This window comes from Puntigrus tetrazona, chromosome 15, assembly GCF_018831695.1.
Source record: "Puntigrus tetrazona isolate hp1 chromosome 15, ASM1883169v1, whole genome shotgun sequence".
Lineage (NCBI taxonomy): Eukaryota > Metazoa > Chordata > Actinopteri > Cypriniformes > Cyprinidae > Puntigrus > Puntigrus tetrazona.
Window position 1 is genome coordinate 9,297,476 of NC_056713.1, and position 24,321 is coordinate 9,321,796.

General features: G+C 37.4%; 2 protein-coding genes across 2 annotated transcripts in view; both read right to left on the reverse strand.

The window, feature by feature from the left end:
• The window catches only part of ncl (nucleolin), a 6,773-nt gene extending 375 nt beyond the window's left edge, over positions 1–6,398 (reverse strand). Inside the window, 17 exon segments of the mRNA XM_043259001.1 lie at positions 1–561; positions 985–1,277; positions 1,494–1,620; positions 1,712–1,854; positions 2,228–2,360; positions 2,521–2,651; positions 2,741–2,870; positions 3,068–3,204; positions 3,286–3,409; positions 3,586–3,675; positions 3,844–3,987; positions 4,067–4,210; positions 4,288–4,425; positions 4,502–4,606; positions 4,609–4,645; positions 4,732–4,836; positions 6,250–6,398. The exon segment at positions 1–561 is cut by the window's left edge and continues 375 nt beyond it. Coding sequence (XP_043114936.1) covers positions 506–561; positions 985–1,277; positions 1,494–1,620; positions 1,712–1,854; positions 2,228–2,360; positions 2,521–2,651; positions 2,741–2,870; positions 3,068–3,204; positions 3,286–3,409; positions 3,586–3,675; positions 3,844–3,987; positions 4,067–4,210; positions 4,288–4,425; positions 4,502–4,606; positions 4,609–4,645; positions 4,732–4,836; positions 6,250–6,267 — 2,055 coding nt within the window. The 5' untranslated portion in view covers positions 6,268–6,398 and the 3' untranslated portion in view covers positions 1–505.
• Positions 6,399–13,610: 7,212 nt separating this feature from the next.
• Positions 13,611–15,981, reverse strand: nppc (natriuretic peptide C). The gene is made up of 3 exons (XM_043258365.1): positions 15,806–15,981; positions 14,883–15,181; positions 13,611–14,054 (listed from the first exon to the last, which is right to left on the reverse strand). Coding segments are annotated over exons 1-3 (393 nt in total). The 5' UTR covers positions 15,899–15,981; the 3' UTR covers positions 13,611–14,053.
• Positions 15,982–24,321: the final 8,340 nt, after the last annotated feature.

Genomic DNA, 24,321 nt, shown 5'->3' on the forward strand with positions numbered 1-24,321 from the left:
TGACATTAGCCGTACAACACGCTTGTTAGCCATCTTAAATCTCATTCATAAGTTTCAAATAGATTTACATCTCTAAATACTAAACAGGCGTCAATTCCATGTATATGTTACAATATGCTTTGCACATTAAAAAGGTACTGCACATTAAACTTGCACCTAAAGCAAACTTAAAAAGAAATGTGAAAATTAAATAAAACGTAGGAGGGATGGAAGGGGAGAGATGCACACCATAACAAAAAAAGGAAAATAAAAAAATTAAACCAACAAACTGTCGCATGTACAACATGTACCTAAACCAGCAGAGCATAGTTACAACATTCACATTTAATTTTCACGTAGATGGTTGGGACGTTTCAGAACTCGCACAGTTAAAAAAAAAAAAGAAAGAAAGTGGAACGAGGGTTTGGGGAGGGGGTGCACTGTACAGTTACTGATGCTTTCTGGAATGTCCTAGAAACGCTCTGACAATGTGGATTTAAGCAAATGGAAACAGTTCAGTTAGACTTTAATCAAAAGTAATCTTCTTTCCTTGTGGTTTGTCTCCAAATCCACCTCGTCCACCTGAAGAGACAAATATAAAAACACTGCCATTAGTAATGAGAAAAATCACTACATTTAGTAAGAATGGAACCAGATTTAATTAAAAATAGACTTAATTGGATAATTGTTAACAGGTGTAATGCTTAATTGGCACCATAACTAAACCAAAGTTCAAGTAGCCATATAACAATTAGTTTTCATAATAGCTAAAATAAAATATTAACCAATAGATCTTAAGAAAATATGCCCAATTGAAACGTTTACATTCAAATTGTAGCTTTAGTATCAGAAATTACTTTAAGTGTATTAAAATGATCAAATTTACAGATATAGACCCAAGCACATGCACAATTACTACAAAAAAAAAATTAAAAATGGCGTACACGTGAACAGTATTGTACTTTATGTAGCCGCCTATAAATTCATAACTAGACCGACACCTACCGCCTCGTCCTCCTCTGAAGCCACCGCCGCCGCCCCTTCCTCCACGTCCTCCCCTGAAGCCGCCGCCCCTGCCGCCTCCTCGGCCTCCGTAACCACCCCGTCCGCCACGTCCACCCCGTCCTCCGAAACCACCACCGAAGCCTCCTCGGCCGCCCCTGCCACCTCCTCGGCCGCCCTCACCCTTGGGCTTGGCAAAGTCCAGTGTGATTTTGTTTCCGTCTACCTCTCCGTCATCCATGGCCTCTTTGGCCGCCTTGCAGTCCTCTTCGCTATCGAAGTATACAAAGCCAAACCTGAAAGAAGGCGACACGGCATTAAACAGACATCAAGGACAAAAGCAGCAGCTACTACTGAATAGAATGCCTCTCATCAGATACGTGTACGTCCCTATACTGGTGAAACCCATTCAACTAAATGTTACTCTACTTGTCGTGCAAACCCATGCAGCGCCACTGGATTGACGAAGAAGCTCATGAGAAGCAAAGCGGAAGTATCAGACACAGCCGTACCCTTTTGATGATCCGGTATCTCTGTCTGTGACTATTTTGGCATTGGTGGATCCATCGAAAGCCTCTTTCAGAGACTGATCTGTGGTGTCTTCTGACAGGCCTTTGACAAACAGGGTTTTTAAAGGTCCTGCAAAGAGACGGAAGCAGTCAGTAACTAGTATTTGAGTGAGAGAGAGACACAGAGATATATGTATGGGTTTAAGTAGTGAGCTACTAACCAGAGCCTCCTCTTCCTCCCATTCGATCTCTATCGCTCAGACTAAACTCTAATCTGATACTTCTGCCCTCGATTTCTGTGTTGTTGCAGTTCTCCAGCGCCTCCTTGGCATCCTCCACGCTCTCAAAATGTACGAACGCATATCTACACAAACAAACACAACATTAGGCCAACGCAAAGTCCATAAAAAGGCAGCACAGCTAAAACACCAAAGCAATTCAATTGGACTTCATTTAATCCAATAAAAGGATTCGGTAAGTAAGAAAATTGTTGCAAATAGTTTTAAAATGAACAGCACAGCATTCAGCTGATTCCACAAATCAAGGAAGCTAAAAATCTTCATTGTTCTTCAAAAGAAACCCTTAACCGTGTGGAATCAGACAACCATTCATTCTAGGAGACTTCATAACTTCACAGAAACTGAACATTATTCCAAATGACGTCACGGATTTAGAATCTGAATCAATTCAACCAATTCCTGTCTGCACATTAAAATGCACTGGATCGACAGACTCACCCCTTTGCTCTGCCGTTGACATTTGGTATTTTGACGGACACGGCCTTCTCAAACACACTCTGGAGGGACTCTTCAGACGCACTGAACGATAGGTTGTTTACGACCAGTACTTTGCTTGCAGAAGCACCAGCAACTAAAATAAGAAAAGAGCACCGTTAACGTTCACCTAAAACAGGGGGCCGGTCCCCATGAAACACTTCAAATATGCCAGGTTTATTTCAGTTAGTTGGTCTGGGTCAAAAAAGTCAGACTAACGGAAAACAAGCCTGGCCAGATACGTCACCGTTACTCACCTCTGCCGCCCTTCTGGCTCTTTTCTCCAGTGAAGTCTATGATGATAGAACGACCCTGAACATCTGCCCCTTGCGCCTCCTCCATTGCCTTCTCTGCGATTGCCTCTGACTTGAATTCAAGATAGGCGATTCTGTACCCCAATAGATGTCAGTTAAGGGCTTCATCCAATTGTAATTTTTTTTAAAAAAAAAAGGTCAAACAGCCACGGCTTCGTCTTACCCTCTGCCTGAACCAGATTCCCGGCACGTCGGTATCCTGATTTCAACAGCCTCGTCAAAGACTTCCTTCAGCTCCTCCTGCGTGATGGAGTACGGCAGGTTCTTTATGAACAAAGTGCGTAAATCTTTCTCTGAGGGGAAAGAAAGGAGACAGAAAAAAAAAAAAAAAAGTTGGCATGTGTTGGCAATGCAAGATGCGTTATATTTGTGATGGCTCCAGATCAGCACTTGACTATCTTTAAAACCCACACGAGTGTTCAGGGAAGTGAAAAGGTGTCCTCATTTCAGGTTGGATTCACGCTGAAAGCGGCAGCTCTGAGAATTTTACCTTTTTTGTAATCATTGCCGGATTCTTTGACTTTGGCTTTGTCGATGTTCAACGCTTGACCCATCAGCTTTCTGCCACTGAGCTCCAAAGCCTTCTGCATCTCTTCCTCGGTTGCGAAGTCAACGTAGCCAAATTTCCTTCAAAACAAACAGTACAAAAGGTGTCAAATCAAAAGTCTTACACACACACAACTTGAAGAGACCATTTTTTCCCCTTACTTGGATCCGCCAAGTCGGACGTCCAGAGTTTCAAGGCCCTCCTTTGAGAAAAACTTTGCGAGTGCTGCCTTAATTTCATCGTAATCTTTATTACAGTTCAAGTTGCCCACAAAGAGACTAAAACCTGAAAACGCAAAAGAAAAAAAAAAGTTAGTCCACCAAACCAAGACAAAAAGTAAGCTTTCCCCCTTTAAACCAGCATCAGAATTAATAAGGTGACATCACATATTTCAGTATTAAGTCCCATTAAGTCATCATATGTAGTTCAATGCACAGAAACGTATAGAACTGAAGTCTCACTTGCACCGTCGGTTTTAGTTTTCTTAGCAGGCGGCGTTCCCTGCTCCTTTTTGGTCTCGGCTTTCCTTTTTGCTGGAGTTACTGGGGCTTCTGTAGAGCAAAACCAGGAAAGAGAATAAACTATTTGGAAGTGGCCAGTGCTGCAGAGCTTAATAAAAACTTCAAGTCAGGCACAAAAATTACTGTCTCCACGCCTTTTCTGCGCCAATTTCTCACTGAGCAAATCCTGACAGAACCAAAAAACAAAACACAACATACCATCCTTTTCCTCTTCTTCCTCATCGTCGTCGTCATCATCATCATCCTCCTCCTCTTCTTCTTCTGATTCCTCCTCTTCTGATTCCTCCTTTGCCTTCACCATTCCTGCCTTTTTGGGTGCTGGAGTTGTGTCCATTTCCTCTTCTGAAGCAGGACAAAACACGCAAGTTACAGAAAATGCAAACCAGTTTACAGAATCGAGCACTCTGGATTAAACACACACCCTCATCCTCATCTTCATCATCTTCCTCCTCAGACTCCTCCTCCTCTTCTGCAGCAGGTGCTTTGGCTGCAGGTGCGGCTTTGTTTGCAGCTTTGGCAGGAGTCTTTTTAGGAGGTGGAGGCAGCTCTTCCTCAGATTCTTCTTCTGTAAAAGACAGCAAAGAGTTGTTAGAAACAGTCAAGGCACTTATGAAGATGCTCCAACCCGAAGCACTTGCTTACCGTCGTCTTCCTCTTCCTCCTCAGACTCAGGAGGTGGTGGTGGTGCCGCCTTCTTGGCAGATGCTACTTTCTTGGCAGGAGTTGCCTTGGCGGGCGTCTTTGCGGGAGTTTTCTTCTTTGGGGGAGGAGCTTCCTCTTCTATTGGAGAGAACCAAGAAATTTTAAAATGATCTTCAGAATATGAATACAGAAATGAGAGATATACAACTCCTACCAGATTCTTCTTCATCGTCGTCCTCATCATCATCATCATCATCCTCGTCCTCTTCTTCAATCTCCTGTTTGGCAGCAGCCTTTCCGTTTTTAACTGCCTTTGCCGAGTCGCTTTCTTCTTTGCTACAGCTTTAACCGGTGGAGCCTGAAAATTGAGATCGAAATTCAAACAACACCACCGTTTAAAACCACTACGACCAAGGAGCATTCATTTACAGATCGTTTTCTCACCTCTTCTTCATCTTCATCCTCGATCTCGTCCTCGTCACCGGATTCTTCCACTTCCTTGGGAGGCGGAGGGGCCTTTTTCTTCGGAGGCGCTTGTTTTTTAGCTGCCTGCAAACATCAAGAGGTCGATGCGTTGAAGGTCTTGCAATTATGCGGAGGCTGATCATTTTCTTAAACATGGAGCGTCCACCTTAAATGCGCTGTGCCTTTAAAACAACTCGGTTTCACTTTAATTAGATTCATAATAAATGCGACTCGTTTGCAATTTATCCTAGTTTTCCCATTTGTCCGAAACAAACAAAATGTAAAGGTTAGTAAAAATTCACTCACTTTATTTTCACTTATTTAAGCTTAATCTTTAAATAGGTTACGCATGTATATTGTTTATGGCATTATTTCTGAAGTGCAATTTAAAAAATAAAATAACATTATTTGTAGTTAAGTGCAATTAAAATAAATGCTATGTACAAAAAAACCCACTGCGTTCAATCAGTTAAGAAAAAAACCATACATCTCTTCAGGGCTTGTATGAGAAATGTTTGGAGGCGTGGTCAAATCAAACACCATCTGATCGCTTTTCTATTGAAACGCGTTAAAGAGCACGAAAAGTATAACCATATGAAATATTTAGTTTCTGTATAATTCCACCTCTACACGAACTTACGTAAAAAAAAAATCTTGCTTGTGACAATTCTAGTCAAAGCACACTTTTTGCTAGACTTGTTAAATTAAATAAGTAGTTACATGCATACAAGCTCCGTTAAAAAGGCTAAATGATAAATAATAAAAAGCTTTTAAGAGTTCTAGACGCAACGCGACTATTTAAAATCCACAGCAACGCGCGTGGAGGTCCCCGCGTGGACGAACCCACGTGGGGTTCACGTTACACGTGGAAAGCCCACATGCTTGCTACGCTATCCAGCATGCTACTTCAACAAAACACATGCACGATTTCGATGTGCGAGAGCTGCACTTATCAAATACGCCGAAACGACGCCGCGACGCAGTTTAACGCAGCGTGCTAAATGTCCGCTCGTTCGCTTCAAAGAGTCAAAATGGAGGCGCTTAGCTTCGAGCTAACGCTGCTACGCCGCACACATGGCGAAAACGCGATTTAGCGCGAAACCGCGCGACTCCACAAACCTAAAGAAATAGCGCTAATCAAGAAGGTCGATTTTATAGCGCCACAAAACACGTTAAACACGTACAAAAACAAGGAGGCTTTGAGAGTGTCAGCAGAGGCCTAAATGTAAAGGAGAAGCGTGGTAAGCCCGTGTTAAACGAACGACCATAAAAAAACGGATGTTACATGAAATTAGCTGATTTTAGGCGCCACCGTTAGACATTAAAAATAATCTGCACTCTTCGAAGCTCGCGTTTAAAAGGCTATGAAACGCATTTGGTCTAAATACATGTGTTACACACGTGGGCCTCCTCACCGGGCGCGACAAAAACGAAACATTTCGCGTTTTGACCGTTTCTATTTAAACATGAGCGCTGCATTGTTACGGAATGTCTTACCTTTGCAAGCTTGACCATGACTGAAGACTGGTTTTTACAGTAAAGCTGATAACGGGAGAGTGGCGCAGGTGAAAAACCGTTCAGTCACACGTGGTTCTCGGTACAGGACAGAAAAGAGCGCTCGCGTACGCTTTTAGTAAGTCCACAGAAGCCCCGCCCACCGAGACAAATGACGCTGAGGTCCGATTCGTTTCCGCAAACGGTTCCTTTGAACAGTTCGCGTTGATTCAGTGATTCTCGACGTAATGGTACGATCACGTTCATGTCTAATAAAAAGAAAGTTTGACATTTACCTCGACGCGTATCTAGTTAAACGTGGAAAAGCGGGTGTCTGAATAGGAATTAGCAATGCACAATTGGAAATTATTTAATTAATGAATTTGACGCTTTTTTTGTTTAAATATCATCATTAGTTTCATTAGGATGAACTCAGTAAAATGGGCCATTTTTTGTAAAATGTGTATTTTAGATTGATAAATGTTTTGTTCTTCTTTTTTTCTTTTTTTTAAATTTAACCTTAACTTGAATTTTCTGACTGCATTCACATTTATGGTTTTCACAGTTCATATCTCGCAAATATGACTCTATATCATATATTCATATATATTCATTTAAACCTCTCAATTATTCATTTATATCTTATAATATAAATGTAATATATATGAAATATATGAAATATAAATGTATATCTTATAGTTCTGAGGTTATATATTACAACTATGAGTTTATCTCACAAATATAATTATATATGATGGGTTCATATCTCACAGTTATGAGTTTATATATTACAAATATGAGTTTATATATTACAAATATGAATATATATTACAAATGAGTTCAAATGTTTCAAATACAAGTTTATATATCGCAGTTCTTTATGTTTATGTCTCGCAAATATAAGTATATATCTTGCAGTTATGAATTCATATCTCACAAATATAAGTTTATATTTCCTAAACATAAGTTTATACATCCCCTCCTAGGATCGCCACCTTAACATGGTGGAGGGGTTTGAGTGCCTGAATGACCCTAGGAGCCTGGGACTATATGCTCCTGGTAGGGTCACCCAAGGCAAACAGGTCCTAGAGCGGTCCACCCCACCCCTTATGGATAACAATAATAATAGAGTCGCATCGTCGCCCGGTACGGCGCAGCCGGGGCTCTGTCATGAAGCCAGGTCTGGGGCTGGGGCCGGCATGCGAGCGCCTGGTGGCCGGGTCTTGCCCCACGGGACCCGGCCAGGCTCAGCCCGAAACATCCTCCCATGGGCCCACCACCTGCAGGAGAGACCGTAAGGGGCCGGTGCCTTGTGGTTTGGGTGGCAGTCGAATGCGGGGACATCGGCAACCCAACGCCTGGACACAGAATCTGGTTCTAGGGACATGGAACGTCACCTCTCTGGGGGGGAAGGAGCCTGAGTTGTTGCGGGAGGTAGAGAGATACCGGCTAGAGATAGTCGGGCTCACCTCCACGCGCAGCTTGGGCTCTGGAACCCATCTCCTCGAAAGGAGCTGGACTCTTCACTACTCTGGTGTTGCCCGCAGTGAGAGGCGGCATATAAATGACTTTATATATTGTAAATATGAGTTTATATCTCACAGTTATGAGTTTATATCTCGCAAATATAAATGTATATCTTATAGTTCTGAAGTTATATCTCGCAATTATGAGTTTATATCTCACAGTTGAGTTTATATCTTGAATGTATACTTCTACTTTATACTGTTCTGTGCTTTGATACAACATGTGTTGTTAAACATATATAAAAATGATTGATTGATTGATTGATATCTTGCAAATATAAGTTTATATCTTACAATTATGAGTTTATATATTGCAAATACGAGGTTATATCTTGCAATTCTGAGTTTATATATTACAAATATGAGTTTATATCTCACAAGTAGAAGTATATATCTCGCAATTATGAATTTATATCTCAGAAATATACGTTTATATCTCATAAACATAAGTTTATATCTCGCAATAATGAGTTTATAATTTGCAAATATAAGTTTATAACTTACAGTTATGAGTTTATATATTGCAAATTACTTTATATCTTGCAATTATGAATTTATATCCACCAGTTCTGGGTTTATATCTCACAAAAATGAGTTTATATTTCACAGTTCTAAGTTTATATTTTGCAATTATCAGTTTATATGTAATAATATCAGTTGGCAGAAATTTGTCACACATCATTTTTTTTTTAAAAGTTAACCACGACTTTCTCACAATTAGGATGTTAAAAAAAATTATAATTCTGTATTTATATGTCCGTGATGTAAAGTTTGCAAATAAAGTCAAACTCAAACAAGTCTTAGGGTTTAGGGTTTGGTCACAAAAACAAAACAACTTGCTTCATGTTCATTTTACATTTCTTCAGCACCAAATAAAACGACTTCAGCACAACCCATTCAGAAAAATTTCCTTTGGCATGGATCTTGCTCATGTCAACAGATAAAGTGTTGCCCAGATTAGTTCATGTAAGCCGGCCCAAAACCAGTCCACCTCTTTTTAGCCAGAACTGAACCGAAGCGGTGCCATAACACAACCCAGACAAATAATAAAAACAGATATGGCTGATATATGGACCTTACATAGTATTTATATGAGATCTATAAAGAGCTGACGGCCCTCATGTGGCCCACATGTGGCTGATAAACCCAAAGCCATTATTTAACCCTATGTGTGCTATTCTGTATTCAGATGAGTGATAATCAATCAATCAAATCAGTCACCTTTATTTATAAAGCGCTTTTAACAATACATATTGTGTCAAAGTACTGAACAGTATAAAATATTACAGAATAGAGTGTCGGTAATATATAATGACAAGATTAAACACTCTTTTTTAGCTAGAGGCATTACATTTATGAATCCAGAAACATTGTTGTCTAGATCAGCCCAGTTTCAATAGGATCTCTGTAATCAAATCGACGATAATCACTATAAATTAAGTGCCCCAACTAAGCAATAATATATATATATATATACACACACAGGTCCTTCTCAAAAAATTTGCATATTGTGATAAAGTTCATTATTTTCTTCAATGTACTGATAAACATTAGACTTTCATATATTTTTGATTCATTACACACAACTGAATTAGTTCAAGCCTTTTATTGTTTTAATATTGATGATTTTGGCATACAGCTCATGAAAACCAAAAATTCTAATCAAATCTCAAAAAATTAGCATATTTCATCCGACCAATAAAACAAGTGTTTTTAATACAAAAAAAAAAAGTCTTACTCATGATTGCGGTTTTGAGTAATGAACCAGGCTGGGAGTTTTTAAAAGCCTCAGGAATCTTTTGTAGGTGTTTAGAGTTAATTAGTTGTATGCTAATTTTTTGAAATAGAAATGTTGGGTTTTCATGAGCTGTATGCCAAAATCATCAATATTAAAACAATAAAAGGCTTGAACTACTTCAGTTGTGTGTAATGAATCTAAAATTTATGAAAGTCTAATGTTTATCAGTACATTGAAGAAAATAATGAACTTTATCACAATATGCAAATTTTTTGAGAAGGACCTGTATATATATATATATATATATATATATATATATATATATATATATATATATATATATATATAGGCTTAGACATGCATAGACATATTGCTTATGGAAAAACATTTGAATGAAAACATTAGTTGTGTAATTATACCTATCCGTTTTTGGTACATCAGGGAGAGAAAACCTACAATTGCTTTTTTAATTTTTATAAACTTTTTATATACTATTAATGACTTTACCTTCAAATAAACTCAATACAAGGATAAAAAATTCTATCACAGCCAATGCTATACAATGGCATTAATAATGCCCTATTAGAGCACGTTACTAAAATATGAAAAGGCTGTTTTGAGAGTTTGAGGAGAGCAAAACATAAGCATTGCAATTACAAGATGTAATAGTAGTGATTTATTCACTATTACACTATTTGTTCGGTACAATTTTTGGCACTAGTATAGTGTACCATACACTATACCATCTTCTCCTTAACGGACGTTGAAACTGGTTGTAGAGTGAAAACTAACGGATACGTTTAATCCACCAATAGGAATAAGGGAAAGACACAAAGCAAACAATAGCATTGTTGAATAGGCTGAGATGTGGACTGCCACTGTTTTTCCAAATAGAGGCCAAATGTTAGCCATAAGTTCACATGTTACTTGGTGTGCCATCGCTAGGCCACATATGGCTCATATTTGTGTGCCATCATCTGGAGCATATACCTAAAAAAAATATGGTCACCCAAAAAAAAAAAAATTCCCTCCAATTCTCAAGTCATGGTAGAACATATATGGTGAAAGTTTGGCCAAATGTGGCAGCTATCAGCCAGATTTGGCCCAATTGCTCTTGCTATCTGGAAATGTATGGTTCATTTATTCACAGATAATAAAAAAAAATAAATAAATTATAAAATACCAAACATTCATGTTTTACCACTGAAATGTAGTTTGTAGAGCAGGATAGTATTTTTTTGACCCGTGAAAAAGCTGGTCCTAACGAAAATCCTAACGAAATCATATTTACTCTCATAAATATTTTTTTTTTTATCAATGATTTAATAAATGGATCGAGTCTGAAGGAAATGACCGTTAATTTTTAAATTCCGCGAGCTCGCGCCTCTCCTTTGAAGAAAAGTGAAAGCGGTGCGCGTGCAGATCAGGGGCGCGCAGTAAATAAAGACGAAACAAACCCACAAAGTTATGATTTCTGCTATCACGCTATGCTTAACCCTGTCTTAATATAATAATTTAAAACGTGGTTTGGTTTTTTGTATTTTAATAAATGCTGCATTAAACCAATTTCAGGCACGCGCACACGCCTTTTTTCCCTCTTTCACTTCAAAGTGCCTTTTCCGGTGTTTTATTTACCTCCTATAAATCAACGCTATTAAGTCACCATTTGCATCCGTCTGTCTGTTTTCTATCTTCATACAGTTATCCAATGAAACGTATTAAATAGAGCTTATTGCGGGACTTTTAACACGGGACCCCTCGAAACGCGATTGGGTTAGTTTTTAGCAACGAAGAGGGTTTTGTTGCGAAAACCTGGCAACCCTGTACAGCAGATTAACGAAGTTAAAACATCTCGTTCGATTTACGGCGTTTTCTTTTCTTTACATAAGAAACACAATAAAAAGGCTCGTATTTCATGCATTTGAGGTCTGAGACAGGTGAGACCGAAAGAGAGGGCTAGCATTTGCCACAGTCATATCAAAAAAAAAAAAAAAAAAAAAAAAAAAAAAAAAAAAAAAAAAAATATATATATATATATATATATATATATATATATATATATATATATATATATATATATATAGAAATTAAATGTCTTCTTTGATATATTGCTATTTTATAATGCAGATATGACTTAAAAATAACCACGAGGGAACGTTATGAATAGGTTATTTTTTAGGTTATTTAACAATAACCACCCTGCAACGTTCTGGGAACGTTATTTTATGGTTGCAAAAAACCTAAAAACACCCTAACATTATTAATTTATTTTAAATACCCAAAAACTAACGCTAGGGGAACTTCATGTGTTTGCTGGGATATAACGCTGAGGAAATGATGACCTGTTCAATTTTTTGGTAAACTATCCTTTCAACGGGTGAAAAAAAGGTGTCCTGAAAGAGGACTTTTCTGCTGGAGGGTGTCCGTGGCCACAAGATGGGGTCATTGCGTTTCAGACGGCAGCGGTGTCACGTGATCTGCGGCGGGGCGGGGCCCCCTGCAGGCGCTTAGAGGTACTGCACCTTCAGACCCTTCTCGGCTGGAAAGATGGTCTTTGATTCATTCTTTAATCTTTGAATAAACCAAATAAAACATTTAAAGCTGTCCAGACGAAGTTTACGACTAATAAACAATTAGTTTTGACGTGTACAAAATATCTTAATGGAACATGCTCCTTACTTAATGTTCTAATGAGTTAATGAATAAAAATATTTAAAAGAATTTAAATCAAATAAACTCTTTACGTATATATTCGTATGTATGCACTACAGGTCATGAAAAATTTAGGGTCAGTATTTTTTTTTCAATAAGCATTTTTTTTTCAATAAAGATCACAAAATTCTTGAAAAAATAAATAAATTCTGAAAAAAATAAAAATAAAAAAATAAATAAATATATATATATATTATTATTTTTTTCAGAATTTTATATTTTTAATTTTTATATTTTTAACAATATTTTATACCAATATATCAGCATATTAGAATGATTTCTGAGGGATCATGCGACACTGTAACAATGCTGAAAATTCAGCCTAAATCACTTTACACAGTGTATTCATGCAAAACTCATATTCACCTGCTCTGTGAATTTAATTTTTCCTTTCTTTTTCGTTCCGATCCCAAACTATTAAATAAAGTGCATTTTCATCCATTCATCCGTGTATTATTCCTAAAAATGAGTCAGCAAGTGAGTCCTGATTTTAAATGGAGAGGCTGTAAAAGTGATTAATCACATAGCTACATACATAAAAAGTTGTATTTAATTACGAATAGCTAGTTCTGTAGCTGTCTGGTGTCTAAACAAGCTGAGAAATCAGATCAGAGATCACGTATCTCTTCATTCGTTGGACTGGAGTGAGGTCACGTGTCAAAAAAATCTTTTTCTTCGCGATATATAGAGCCGAACGAGCCGGCGTGACTCACATCGAATCGGCTTTCAAGGACAAAATACAGTTTTTTCTTCTCCTGTGTGATCCTCCTTTAAAAGCACTCCGTAGATACAGCACTAATTCATTAATAAATCTGCTGTTTTGTCCACTTAGTGGCTCCGGCTCAATAGTAAGCAATGTTCTTGGGCTCTTTTCTTCTACTTCGGCTCAAATTCTGCTAACCGCTCGTCTAATGTCTCGCTTATTCATTATAGCAGGTTTATTAATGAAAATGTTCGGTTCACGCGCTCCGTTTTATGAAAGAAAATCTCCTTTTGTCCAGATTTCTATCCAATTGTCCTTAAAGCAACATAGATTTTATGTATTTGTTTCTAAGAAAATGTTTTTTTTTTATTACAGAGAATATGTTTAATTAGTAGAAATATATATATATATATATATATATATATATATATATAAATATATATATATATATATATATATATATATATACACATAAACTTAATTTATTAAGTTTAAATAAATGAGGAAAAAATAACATTTTATTATATATAAAATATAATTTTACACAAAACATAATCTTTTGGATGGTGTTATATATATATGTATGTATATATATATATATATATATATATATATATATATATATATATATATATATATATATATATGCTTTTTACACAAAATTAAATGGCAAAACATTTTTGTTTTTTGCATTTGTGCATTTTTAATGACTTAAAACATTTACAACTATTAGAGACAAAATAGTTACAAACAGAATTGACCTGCAGTTTGCATTCATTTCAAAATGTTACATAAATAAAACTCATATTTATAAATACCTCTTTTATAAACATATAAATAGTTTTTAAACATAAATACATTTATGCGAGAATGAAATACATGAATGTACAGCAGCAGCAGCAACAATATACAGCTTTTATCCACGTCGTCTGCCATGGGTTTCTTTTATTTTGTACATATTTTTGTTTGAATTAAATCTAATCGTTTTATTTCAGTTGTACGTTTCACTGTCCCCCACAAATGGTTCCCGTAGTGGCTTCGTACCATCAGTCCGATTCTTTAGGTTTTTCCTCCGAGGAGGAGCGACTGTGTCCGTTCTGTCCCAAACCGACGACGTCCGCGATTGGCTCTGGAAGAGAAAAAGAGGCGGAGTCAGGCGAGCGGAGGCCGTCTCTAAGCGCGTCTCACAGTCAGAAGCAGATACTACGCTACAGAAGTAAAAAAAAAAACTTTTTTTCCTGAAATCACACACTCTTAGGTGCGTTTAGGTACTGATATGTAACTATTAACGCACCGGTAAACACCCTTTTGATAAAAACGCTTTTTATAATGTCAGGTGAAGGGCTTTTGCATCGAAAAACTGTAACCAGGAATTTAGTGATTAATATTAATTATACGTAATAAACATACCTAGGGCACAAAAGGATATGCAACCATGTTTATAAATAATTGCATACATAATAATAAATTATGAAATTACTTGAAATATTAATAAACATGTCTAGAAATATCTAAAATTTCCTATATCAAATATCAGAGGAATTGTAAAGTTGAATTAATAATTAATAAGAGTATTTACCTTTATATATATATATATATATATATATATATATATATATATATATATATATATATATATATATATACACACATATCTCTACATTATACATAATAATTAATTTTATATAAACAGACACATTTTTTTTTTAAATTCCCAGAGAGTTTACCCACAAATAATAACAACAAAATAATAACGTTATTATTATTTTATTATTATATCTACAAATATTTAACTAAGTAACAATAAGTACCTGATATTTATTTTATATAAAGATTATCCTGCAAATACTTCGAATTTTATACCTGTATACACGTGCACAAATTTAATTGCATTAATATTTGAAATGAATGTAAAAGAAATGCATCAAGAAAAACGTACAAGCGCGTAAGATCTCACCATGAGAGGTTGTTGACGGACGGGTAGTGAGACGGCTGGCAGCCCATGCCGCTCATGGTCCCTATCCTGTCCATCTTGTGTCCGAAGCAGCCGCTCCTGGCCGTCGTTCCTCCCTTCTTAGATCCCGCTTTGAGTCTGCGCGAGCCGGGCTGATCGTTCATGATCCTCGCCCAGGGGCCCTTGGCCCGAGTGTCCATGCGCAGGTCCCTCAGCAGACGGGCCCTGTTCTCCACGCTCCTCTGGCTCTCTCCGGACGCCAGCAGCTCGGACAGCTCCTCTCCCAGCAGCATCCGCAGGCTCTGAGGGACACAGACAACACACCGCTCTCAAAACTCTTCGAGGTCGGCTGTGAACGGGCTCTCGGGAGTTTTAGGGGTTACCCGACTAAACTCGGGCGTCCCGTTGGAGTTCCTTGAGCAGGAGCTTCATAAACAAATCACGAAAACGGTCCTTCAGCGTGTAATTGAACGCGTCGAGATCATTAAAGAGCTGCTGGGGAACTCTTCAGTGACAGAGTGGAGTGACAGGGTCGGAAAGCTAGCAGTTCGTGTATTTGTTTCGCGTTATTGCTGTTTACGTGATATTTGACTCGTTTACTTTTAACAGGCTAATCTGTTGAAATAAAAACGGATGACTTTCACCTGGAACGGTTTACGTTCATGTAGAAAGCAGAAAAAGCGAAAAGCAGCGCTTTTACCAAAGAGCGCGAACTCTATTCCTCGTTCCTGAGGAGAACCTGTTGAGGTACAGATTACAGACAAACGCGAAGTTTTCCGAAGAAGTCTTGCGTCCGGACAAGTGTCTGCTATCTAATGATGCTCAAGAGGATGCTGGCGAGGAAAGATTCGAACTAAAAACAAGTTCGTCGACTTTTACGCGGACTCCTAACCCGCTCGACTAATTGGTCTCGACATCCCACTCACCCTCTGCTCCTCCGGCGTTAGGGGCTTCGCCTCGGCGCTGACCGACAGGAGAGTCAGAATAAGTCCACAAGCCACCAGACGCGAGATGATCATCGTGAAGCTGCTTCGGAGGTCGGTGCTCGTCTAGATGCGTCGGTCGCCGCGCTTCATTTACTCCCGGAGGTGTCGAGCTCGACTCTTTCTCAAAGCAATCTGGGCTCAGGGTTTTATAGGCGGTGATGGCGTCACTCCGGTGACGTCACGGCACCCCCCCCCCCACCTCCACCTCCTCGTCGTCGTCGTCTCGCGCGCTTCAGTTTCTCCGCGGGGTGGCTGCGTCATAGGTTACCTTTGATCGCGCTCTCAATACGTTTCTGTTACTGATCCGAGGATGTTCGCGATATGAGGTATTCTGGGTGACACCTTGAACACAGAACAAACACAAGAGAGATCAGTATTTAGCTGGAACAGAAATAAAAGTACATATAGTATGCACGTATAAATCTAAACCTGTAAATGCGTTCAAAAATAATATTTAAGTGAAATAATATAAAACATCTGATCTTGAAGGTCAGGCAGAATAAAGAATAATAAAAAACCACCCCGCTGCAATGTAGCGCATATGTGAGCAAAGGTCAAAGGCAGACTTGAGCATCGGTTCTAGAGGATCTCGCACACTTTCTGGTTCGCGACGCTGCGTGGCAGTATATGCTGCTTGAAACGCGTTCAGCAGCGCGCGCAGCAGTCCGTCTGATCTTATTTACTAAGAAGCATTTTATAAGTCTGCATTCATACTCTGGCTGTAGGTCTAGTGCTGTGAACGCATGCTTTTATTATTATTATTATTATTTTTTTGCACTTAAAACATTAATGCACTGACACACGTTTAGACACATTTCAACTTTAATAATAATAATAATAATAATAATAATAATAATAATAATAATAATAATAATAATAATGCACATATAATGCAAACAAACTAATAATTTTGTTTAGTATGCAAACCTGGCCAACAGTTATAAATAATAAAATTATTTTCATTAAAAAATAATATTTATTACATTTTTATTTAATGAAATATATTTTTGTTCTTGTAGTTGTTGTCTTAAGAAAGCTGTTTCAGTTACATTCTAAATATAAAATTCATGCATTGATTTCAATCCATCTTTAAAGGAACGGTTCACCCAAAAATAAAACTTTTTTTTTTTTTTTACATACCCTTAGGTCATCCATATCTTTATCAGAATCTGAAAAACGTAGCACTGCATTGCACTTGTTCACCAATGGATGCTCTGTAGTAAATGGGTGCCGTCAGAATAAGAGTCTACTATGGCTGATAAAAAACATCACAATAATCCACGCCACACCATCAATGAATGTCTTGAGAAGGGATGTTTTCATGATTGTTTGGACTATCATTCTGACGGCACCCATTCTCCATGCATTTCTCCAAATCTGGAGAAGAAACTCCCTCATTAGATGGCCAATATTGGGCATTTATCACTTTTAAACTTGTCAAATCTGTTTCTTCCTCTTTTTTGACAGCGCTGATCAAGCAGCGTAGACAATAGCGATCTGTTTTATAATAGCGGTTATTGTTATAAAAACAGAAAAGGAACAGAATAAAAATGTTAAGGACATTCTGTTTCCGTTCATAAAATACACACGACTAAGTCCACAAGATTTTCTGACCTTTTCGAAAAAGCCGCTGCCTGGTCCCTAAGACAATTTCCCAGATGTAAAGGCGGTATGAACCTTTTCTGCTGCCTTAAAATAAAGTCAGGGGATATTTGGTGGTCGTATTTAACAAAAGGAAATCGTACGGATCACTGAGTTTATGTTAAACTTTCGCAATGTGGAAAAAAAGCGAGTCATATCATTTATTTTGTAGAAATCCTAAGCATGACTGCTTATGTTTTGATCATAATTAAAAAAAAAAAAAAAAAAAAAAAAAAAAAAAAAATATATATATATATATATATATATATATATATATATATATATATATATATATATATATATTCAAAAATGTAAATATTATGCTCACGATAAAGGTAAACCATATGTACAAATTGGTTAAAAACATAATAATCAATTAATAAAAAAAAAAAGTTGTTAAGTACATTTTTAAATACGCTATCACAGTTTGAATAATAACTTTTCTATTTTCTTTTTGTTGTGTGATTTTGCAATTTGTTGTTATTATTATTAATATTATTTGCATTTAATATTTCTTTCTTTTATTGTCAGTATTTTAAAAAAGCTAAATAAAAATGAGAAACGCATTTTATTTGTAATATTTTCATTCGTTTCGCTTTCAGCCAACATTTATATTTTTCAACAAGCATTTCTTTATAGTTTTAGTTATATATATATATATATATATATATGGTAATAAAAGGAAAGAAACCTTCATGGGCTGCGAGATAAACTGGACTAGCCGTACTTTCTTCTTTGTATTCACGCATGCTTTACATTTTTTTAACCAACTTTAAAACTTAGCATCGCACTTCTAATGCAATTTCCTGCTCGAGACGAATCGCTTTTGTGAGTCGCTTTAGATAAAAGCATGGGCAGATGTAAATGTCTTCAAGGACACGACTTGCACTCAGAAGATTGTGGCCATTACTCTTGCTTATGTAGCTTTCTCAGAGCACTGCGGTCGAGTCCCGTCGGCCGTCTGCAGAGTTTTCTTGAATGGCCGCTCGGAGAGATCCAGGAGGTCCGTAATACCTGGAGAAAGCCATCCATTAGCGTTCCCATTCAGCGGCGGTCGCCCCGGCCATAAACGCAGAGGGAAATGATGTCATGCGGACGCTGATTGGCTGACGGCGCCGCAGGAATCTGCACAGTCACAAGTCATTGACTGGAGAGCGGCCTGAGCCGTCGGGGGGGGAAACCTATCCATTTCATGCTGCCCAAACATCTACTGTGATAAAACGGGCGTATTTGTGATTTAGATGTTGCTTGATACCTTTTTAATTCACAAAACGCAGAGATGCTTTTGAATGGTGGTCGGTGGAGGAGATGCGTTCGGACGGCTGGGTTGACTTCAGAAGTATCTAGGCCGTTCGTAGCGCGAACGAAATGTTAAAGGGACAGTTTACCCTAAAATGAAAAATCTGCCATTAATTGCTTACCCTCGTGCCTGCAATATTGTCATGTTGACTGCGAAAAAAAAAAAAAAAAAATATATATATATATATATATATATATATATATACAGTATATACAGTATATACAGTGGAGATATATATATATATATATATATATATATATATATATATATATATATATGGTCAAATAACTGGTTACGACTGCTTAACAAAATAATAGTAATTTGAAATAAAATATTGTATTTGAAACAAGGGAAAATAGTAAAAATAACATTTAATTTTCTGTAAAATATTTATGAAATATTTATTAAAATATTTATCGCTTTTGCACTTTATTTAACTTAAGATATTTAACATTCACCTTGTTAGATGATAAATGCGATAGATTTCTAATGCTTTGCCGTTGAGTTGCAGCTAGCATGTCGCAACATTCCAGCCTTTCGATTTTTATTATGATTTTTTTTTTTTACGTTTTAATGAGTCCGAGACACTTCGGTCTGCCATGCTTGAGAGTTTGGCCTAACAAATTATACTCCTCATATTCTCATACGTTTAATGATGTTGTAGATTTTTCCCACTGACATCATAAAAAAAAAAAAAATCCAAGAACATTTTTCTGCGTCTTTGACCGCAAAATGTTATATGCCTAATTTTTAATATACTTTCAAGCTTTCATGTGGCGGAAAAAAAAAAGCAGGGAAGTTTAGATCGGAGAGCGTGGAGAGTGCTGTGTGCGTCGAGCTCCTCGCTAAGTGTTTCAGCAACGATCGGCCGTTTGGGGCCGGTTCAAGACAAACTACATGTCTGTTAGAGTCCTATAAATAACAGTTTTATTATGCCTCTTTCTGAATGCTTTTTGCAAAGTGTGTCTCTGAAGGCTCACACATGTGGGACTGCTCAGCGGCGGTTCTGCGCTCAGTGATGTAAGGGGTCAGCGCGGCGGTTTCATTCAGGACATTTTCATAATGTGATACAAAGCACATGGATGCTGCTATTCACATCACTATCGCGAAGTAAAGGTAACGGATGAAGTCATCCCCGAACGTCAAGACTCGCTCTGAAACCATATAACGCAGTTTCTGGAGCCTTCTCCGGGGCTAATATGGAAGATGGAAGTAGCAGAACTGGAACGTTTCTAAACATAGTCGACAAGTGGGAGATCGGTAAATGAGAAAAGCTTGTTTTTGTTCAAAACAGCCCGTTATGTTGCGCGTTATTGCATTTCCATGCCAGTGGTTCGGGGGGAAACGGCAAGCAATCAAAATTCGAATCTGTAGGGCGAATAAGATGCGCTATAAGCGAAGAGCGTCGCAAATTAAACGTTTCTTCAGTAATTTACAATTTGAACCGTCATTGATGTCTGTAGCATAAAAAGGGCGAAATATGCTACCGAGTAAAGTACAACAAGCTTGTTTTATGATAGGACAGTTTAGATGTGGAAGGGATTCGAACTTGGGACGAACGTAGCGCTGCCCACGATGCTATCGGTCCCAAGGTGTTTCAATAAAGTTTGTCTGAGGTTCACGCAATGAGCTCTGTTCACCTTTATATACATTTCTAAACAGGTAATATGACAACTTTTCTCGCCTCTCTACTGCCGCCGCCTGGTCTGGAGGACATCCGGTGACGTTTTGTAATTTTATAAGCTGCGCTTTGCATTACATCAATCAGTCAAAACAGGAGAAAATGTTATCATTTGAAATGTTTTAATACAATACAACCAACTTAATATTCTTTTAATGCGTTTGAATATATATTTTAAAAAGAGTACTTGTTGTTTGATGTACTTAATTGAACTTAACTGCAAGCTGTTTTCAATTAGACTGAGATTTACTATAGTTTAAATTGGTATTAAATAAAATTAGCTGAACAAAAACAAAGAGAATAGGACTTACTCACATTTATATATTTACATTTATATATTTATTGTCATAATTCTATTGCTTTAAAATGTGGCTAAAGAGTATCGCCTAAAACATATATGATTAGAACTATTGAAACCATGTGTTTAAATATACTTGTTATTACATATTCGTAAAACAATGATGTTGCAAATCAGTACATTTTAAATATTTTACATTGAAATGTAACAGAATAACACACTACAGTTCAAATGACCAATTAACAACAAATCAAATTATAATTACAATAGAACTGATCGCACGGACCGGGTTTAACATTTTAAATGTTAATATTGTACAGTTAAGTCAGTGTTGCTTTAAACACTGGACTCAAAAAAGCAAAATCTTTGAACATTTTAATATATTTTATATGGAATTAGAATATTAGCCTTTGGATATTGTTGGAGTCGTTAAACTTTGCGCTATGAACAAATACCTACTTCTGTCAGTGTTCGGCTCGCGGTTTAATGAGGTGTTTCATTGATTTGTCAACCAAACTTGAGTAAAGTCACCACATGATGAAAAAGTGAGGTACGACACATGGTACGCTTAGGTCAACAGCTATTCCAAGGCAAATATTAGTTTGCCTGCTGCATCATAAGAAGAGCTGCCTGGTTTTAATATTAGTGCGGTTTGTGTTTAGCCGTTTGCAATAACTGTAAAAGCATCTGTTACAGCTAACATGGCTGTTTTAATGCAAACGGAGTCGCGAGCTTCGGTTTTAAATCAGAAGTCACGGCCAGTTTCACCACATCATCATTTACCCTTCTTTCTTTAAAAGCCCTATGTTTAGACCACAACTAAAACAGCTTCGACCTATGATAGTTTCGCATTACAACAATATGATATTAATCTACATATCGACAACAAACAACCACCCCCCCAAAAAAACCCCAAAAAAACCATGACGCGTTACCATAGAACATTTCATGTTCGCGAACGCCCATCAAACAACCCATATTTTCGAGGTTTGGGTGAGACATGTTGTTGTAAAACTAAATGCAAATGGAACATTTTCGAGTTCGTATGTCATTGCAAGAGAAGGAATGCAATAATGTGTTTCATGGTGATATAAAAGTCCCTTTTTAGAGGGACAGGGCCTTGCTTACTCACATTCAAATAATTCCACATGGTGCTGTGGCCTCATCTACGTGCTATAACGCCGGCGCTAGGAAAAAAACATTCACTTTAGTAGCTGATGAAGTCGATCAAGGGATCTTTTTAACCAGCTGGTTTCAAAAACTAGACCGTTTGACAATTGCCGTAAAGTCTGGTGCAAATGGTTGCGTATTCTGACCAAGAACCACCCACTTAAACGTCCACCAATCGATACAGAGAGTCTCGTTTGTTTTGTAATGAGAAGTAAGCGAGGCTTCAGTCTGGCTTCTGAAACCTCTGTTTCTAATTCACGTTATGTACACAAGGCCATGTGTGCAGTCTGAAATCTGCATATAGTCACACACAATTATGGAGATCGTACGCCGCCAATTAGTGAGAGTAAATATTTCGCCGTTTTTTTAGACGTGACACGATAACAGAATCTTTAGGTGAGTTATTCTTTGAAAACGAAAAACTCACTGAAAACGTGCTCAGTCTCAGGCCATCCGAGATGTGGATGAGTTTGTTTCTTAATCAGATTTGGAGAAATGTAGCATTACATCACTTGCTCACCAATGGATGTGAATGGGTGCCGTCAGAATGAGACTCCAAACAGCTGATGAAATACAATAATCCACTTCCATCAGTTAATTTCTTGCAAAACCAAATGCATTACTAAAACCTTTGCTTCTTGATGGATTCTTTGCTAAAATGGAGGCTAAAACCCATAATAAAGCTCAGTCCATCTCCCATTGTTTCTCACATAATACTTAAATATTGGTTCAGAACTATTTTGGCTTGCATCTAGTACTTGGTCTGTGCAGATTTAATTCAGATTAGATGACTTGTTCACTGAGGGAAACAATAGTCTGTATTCTGACGGCACCCATTCACTGCAGAGGATCCATCGATGAGCAAATGGTGCAATGCTTTATTTCTCCAAATCGGTTTGGATGAAAAAACAAATTAATCTAATTTTTATTGAATAAATTGATACTTTTGTTTGCAAAGGATGCATTCAATTCATTGGATTTATTCAAAATTTTAATTAAAAGGGTATTCATCAAACGTTTCCAGCGAATATTGACACGAAAAGGTTTTCCTGGTAACTTTGTATTATTGGGGGTTGGGGGGCGGTAGACTAAAAGGAAAGTGTAGATCAAAAATAGCAATTTGCAAAACCTTCGAGCAAAGTTAAAACTATTTATGTATAAAAAACAATTAACTTGCAATCAAAAGCAAAAATACACGACTAAAGATTTATGCACAACTACATTTTTCAAAACTGCAGTGTGCTTGATCTAGGATTTTCATGAGGACCATCAGCCTGGACTTTGCAGGTTGAATGTGGCACTAGAATGGCATCCATAAGGATGGGACCAGGGTTGTGCCTGCTGCCTAAACCCCGATTTTACAGTAGGAAGGACTGAAACATCTGGAGGTTAACCACTATGCTGGGATCACCAGTTAAATGGTGGCAGGCCTGGGCCGCGGTTCAAACCCGGCATCTCTTGGCCCCTGTTCTTGCAGCAGGGGTACCGGCGAGATTGCATGGAAAAGCAGTTAAAGTGGCTACGGCAATAGTGATGAACAAGTTTCCATCAGGTCTTTCCTGAAGATGATGGTTGGGTTACCATGTTGGAGTTCAACGAATAAGAACTCGACATGACCTCTTTTTTTCTCTCTAGAAAAGCAGGGTCATGGATCGCAGTGGATCATGTTATATCCATTGTCAAACCTTGTGGTAAACTCAGACTCCGCTATATTCACCAAGCAGTTTTCGCTTGATGTCAACCTTGCGTTCGCCCCAAAGCTGATTGCTCCGGATACTTGGCATCTTGTAATGCATTTATATCTATTTTGGGCCATCATACACCAGAGCATGAACTCGGTGGGGTTTTTTTTCCCCATTATTAGCTGGGTTAGGAACTAAAATCAAGTTCTTCTCCAAATCAGTTTAAAACAACAATAAATAAATAAAAGTTCTGTTAGTAGTTTACCTGCAACTGATTATCATTGACTCTATTTTGAGCTGCTCTTGGTAGATTTCGTTAGTCACTAAGGAAATTATATGACTGCATTTATGTTCTTTAAATGTAGTTTACTTAACAACAACGTGCTGAAAATGGAAACTTTTTTCTTTGGGTTTACATGTTCACATGATTTGTAAACGCAATTTAAAATGCTGCATTATGATGGCAGATGGCGATAATTAAAAAAAAATTACCTTTAACTTTTTCAGCCTTAAAGTAAGTGGTTGCAATTTATTAATTTTAGCTACTTTAAATAAACATATTTACTTTCAACTTATTATTTAAAAATGATTATTATTTAAATTACCTTAAAAAAATTTTTTTCAATACTCAAACATTGTGTGACATCACAGTTTTCAGAAATTCGTACTTTGTCGTTTACGCGA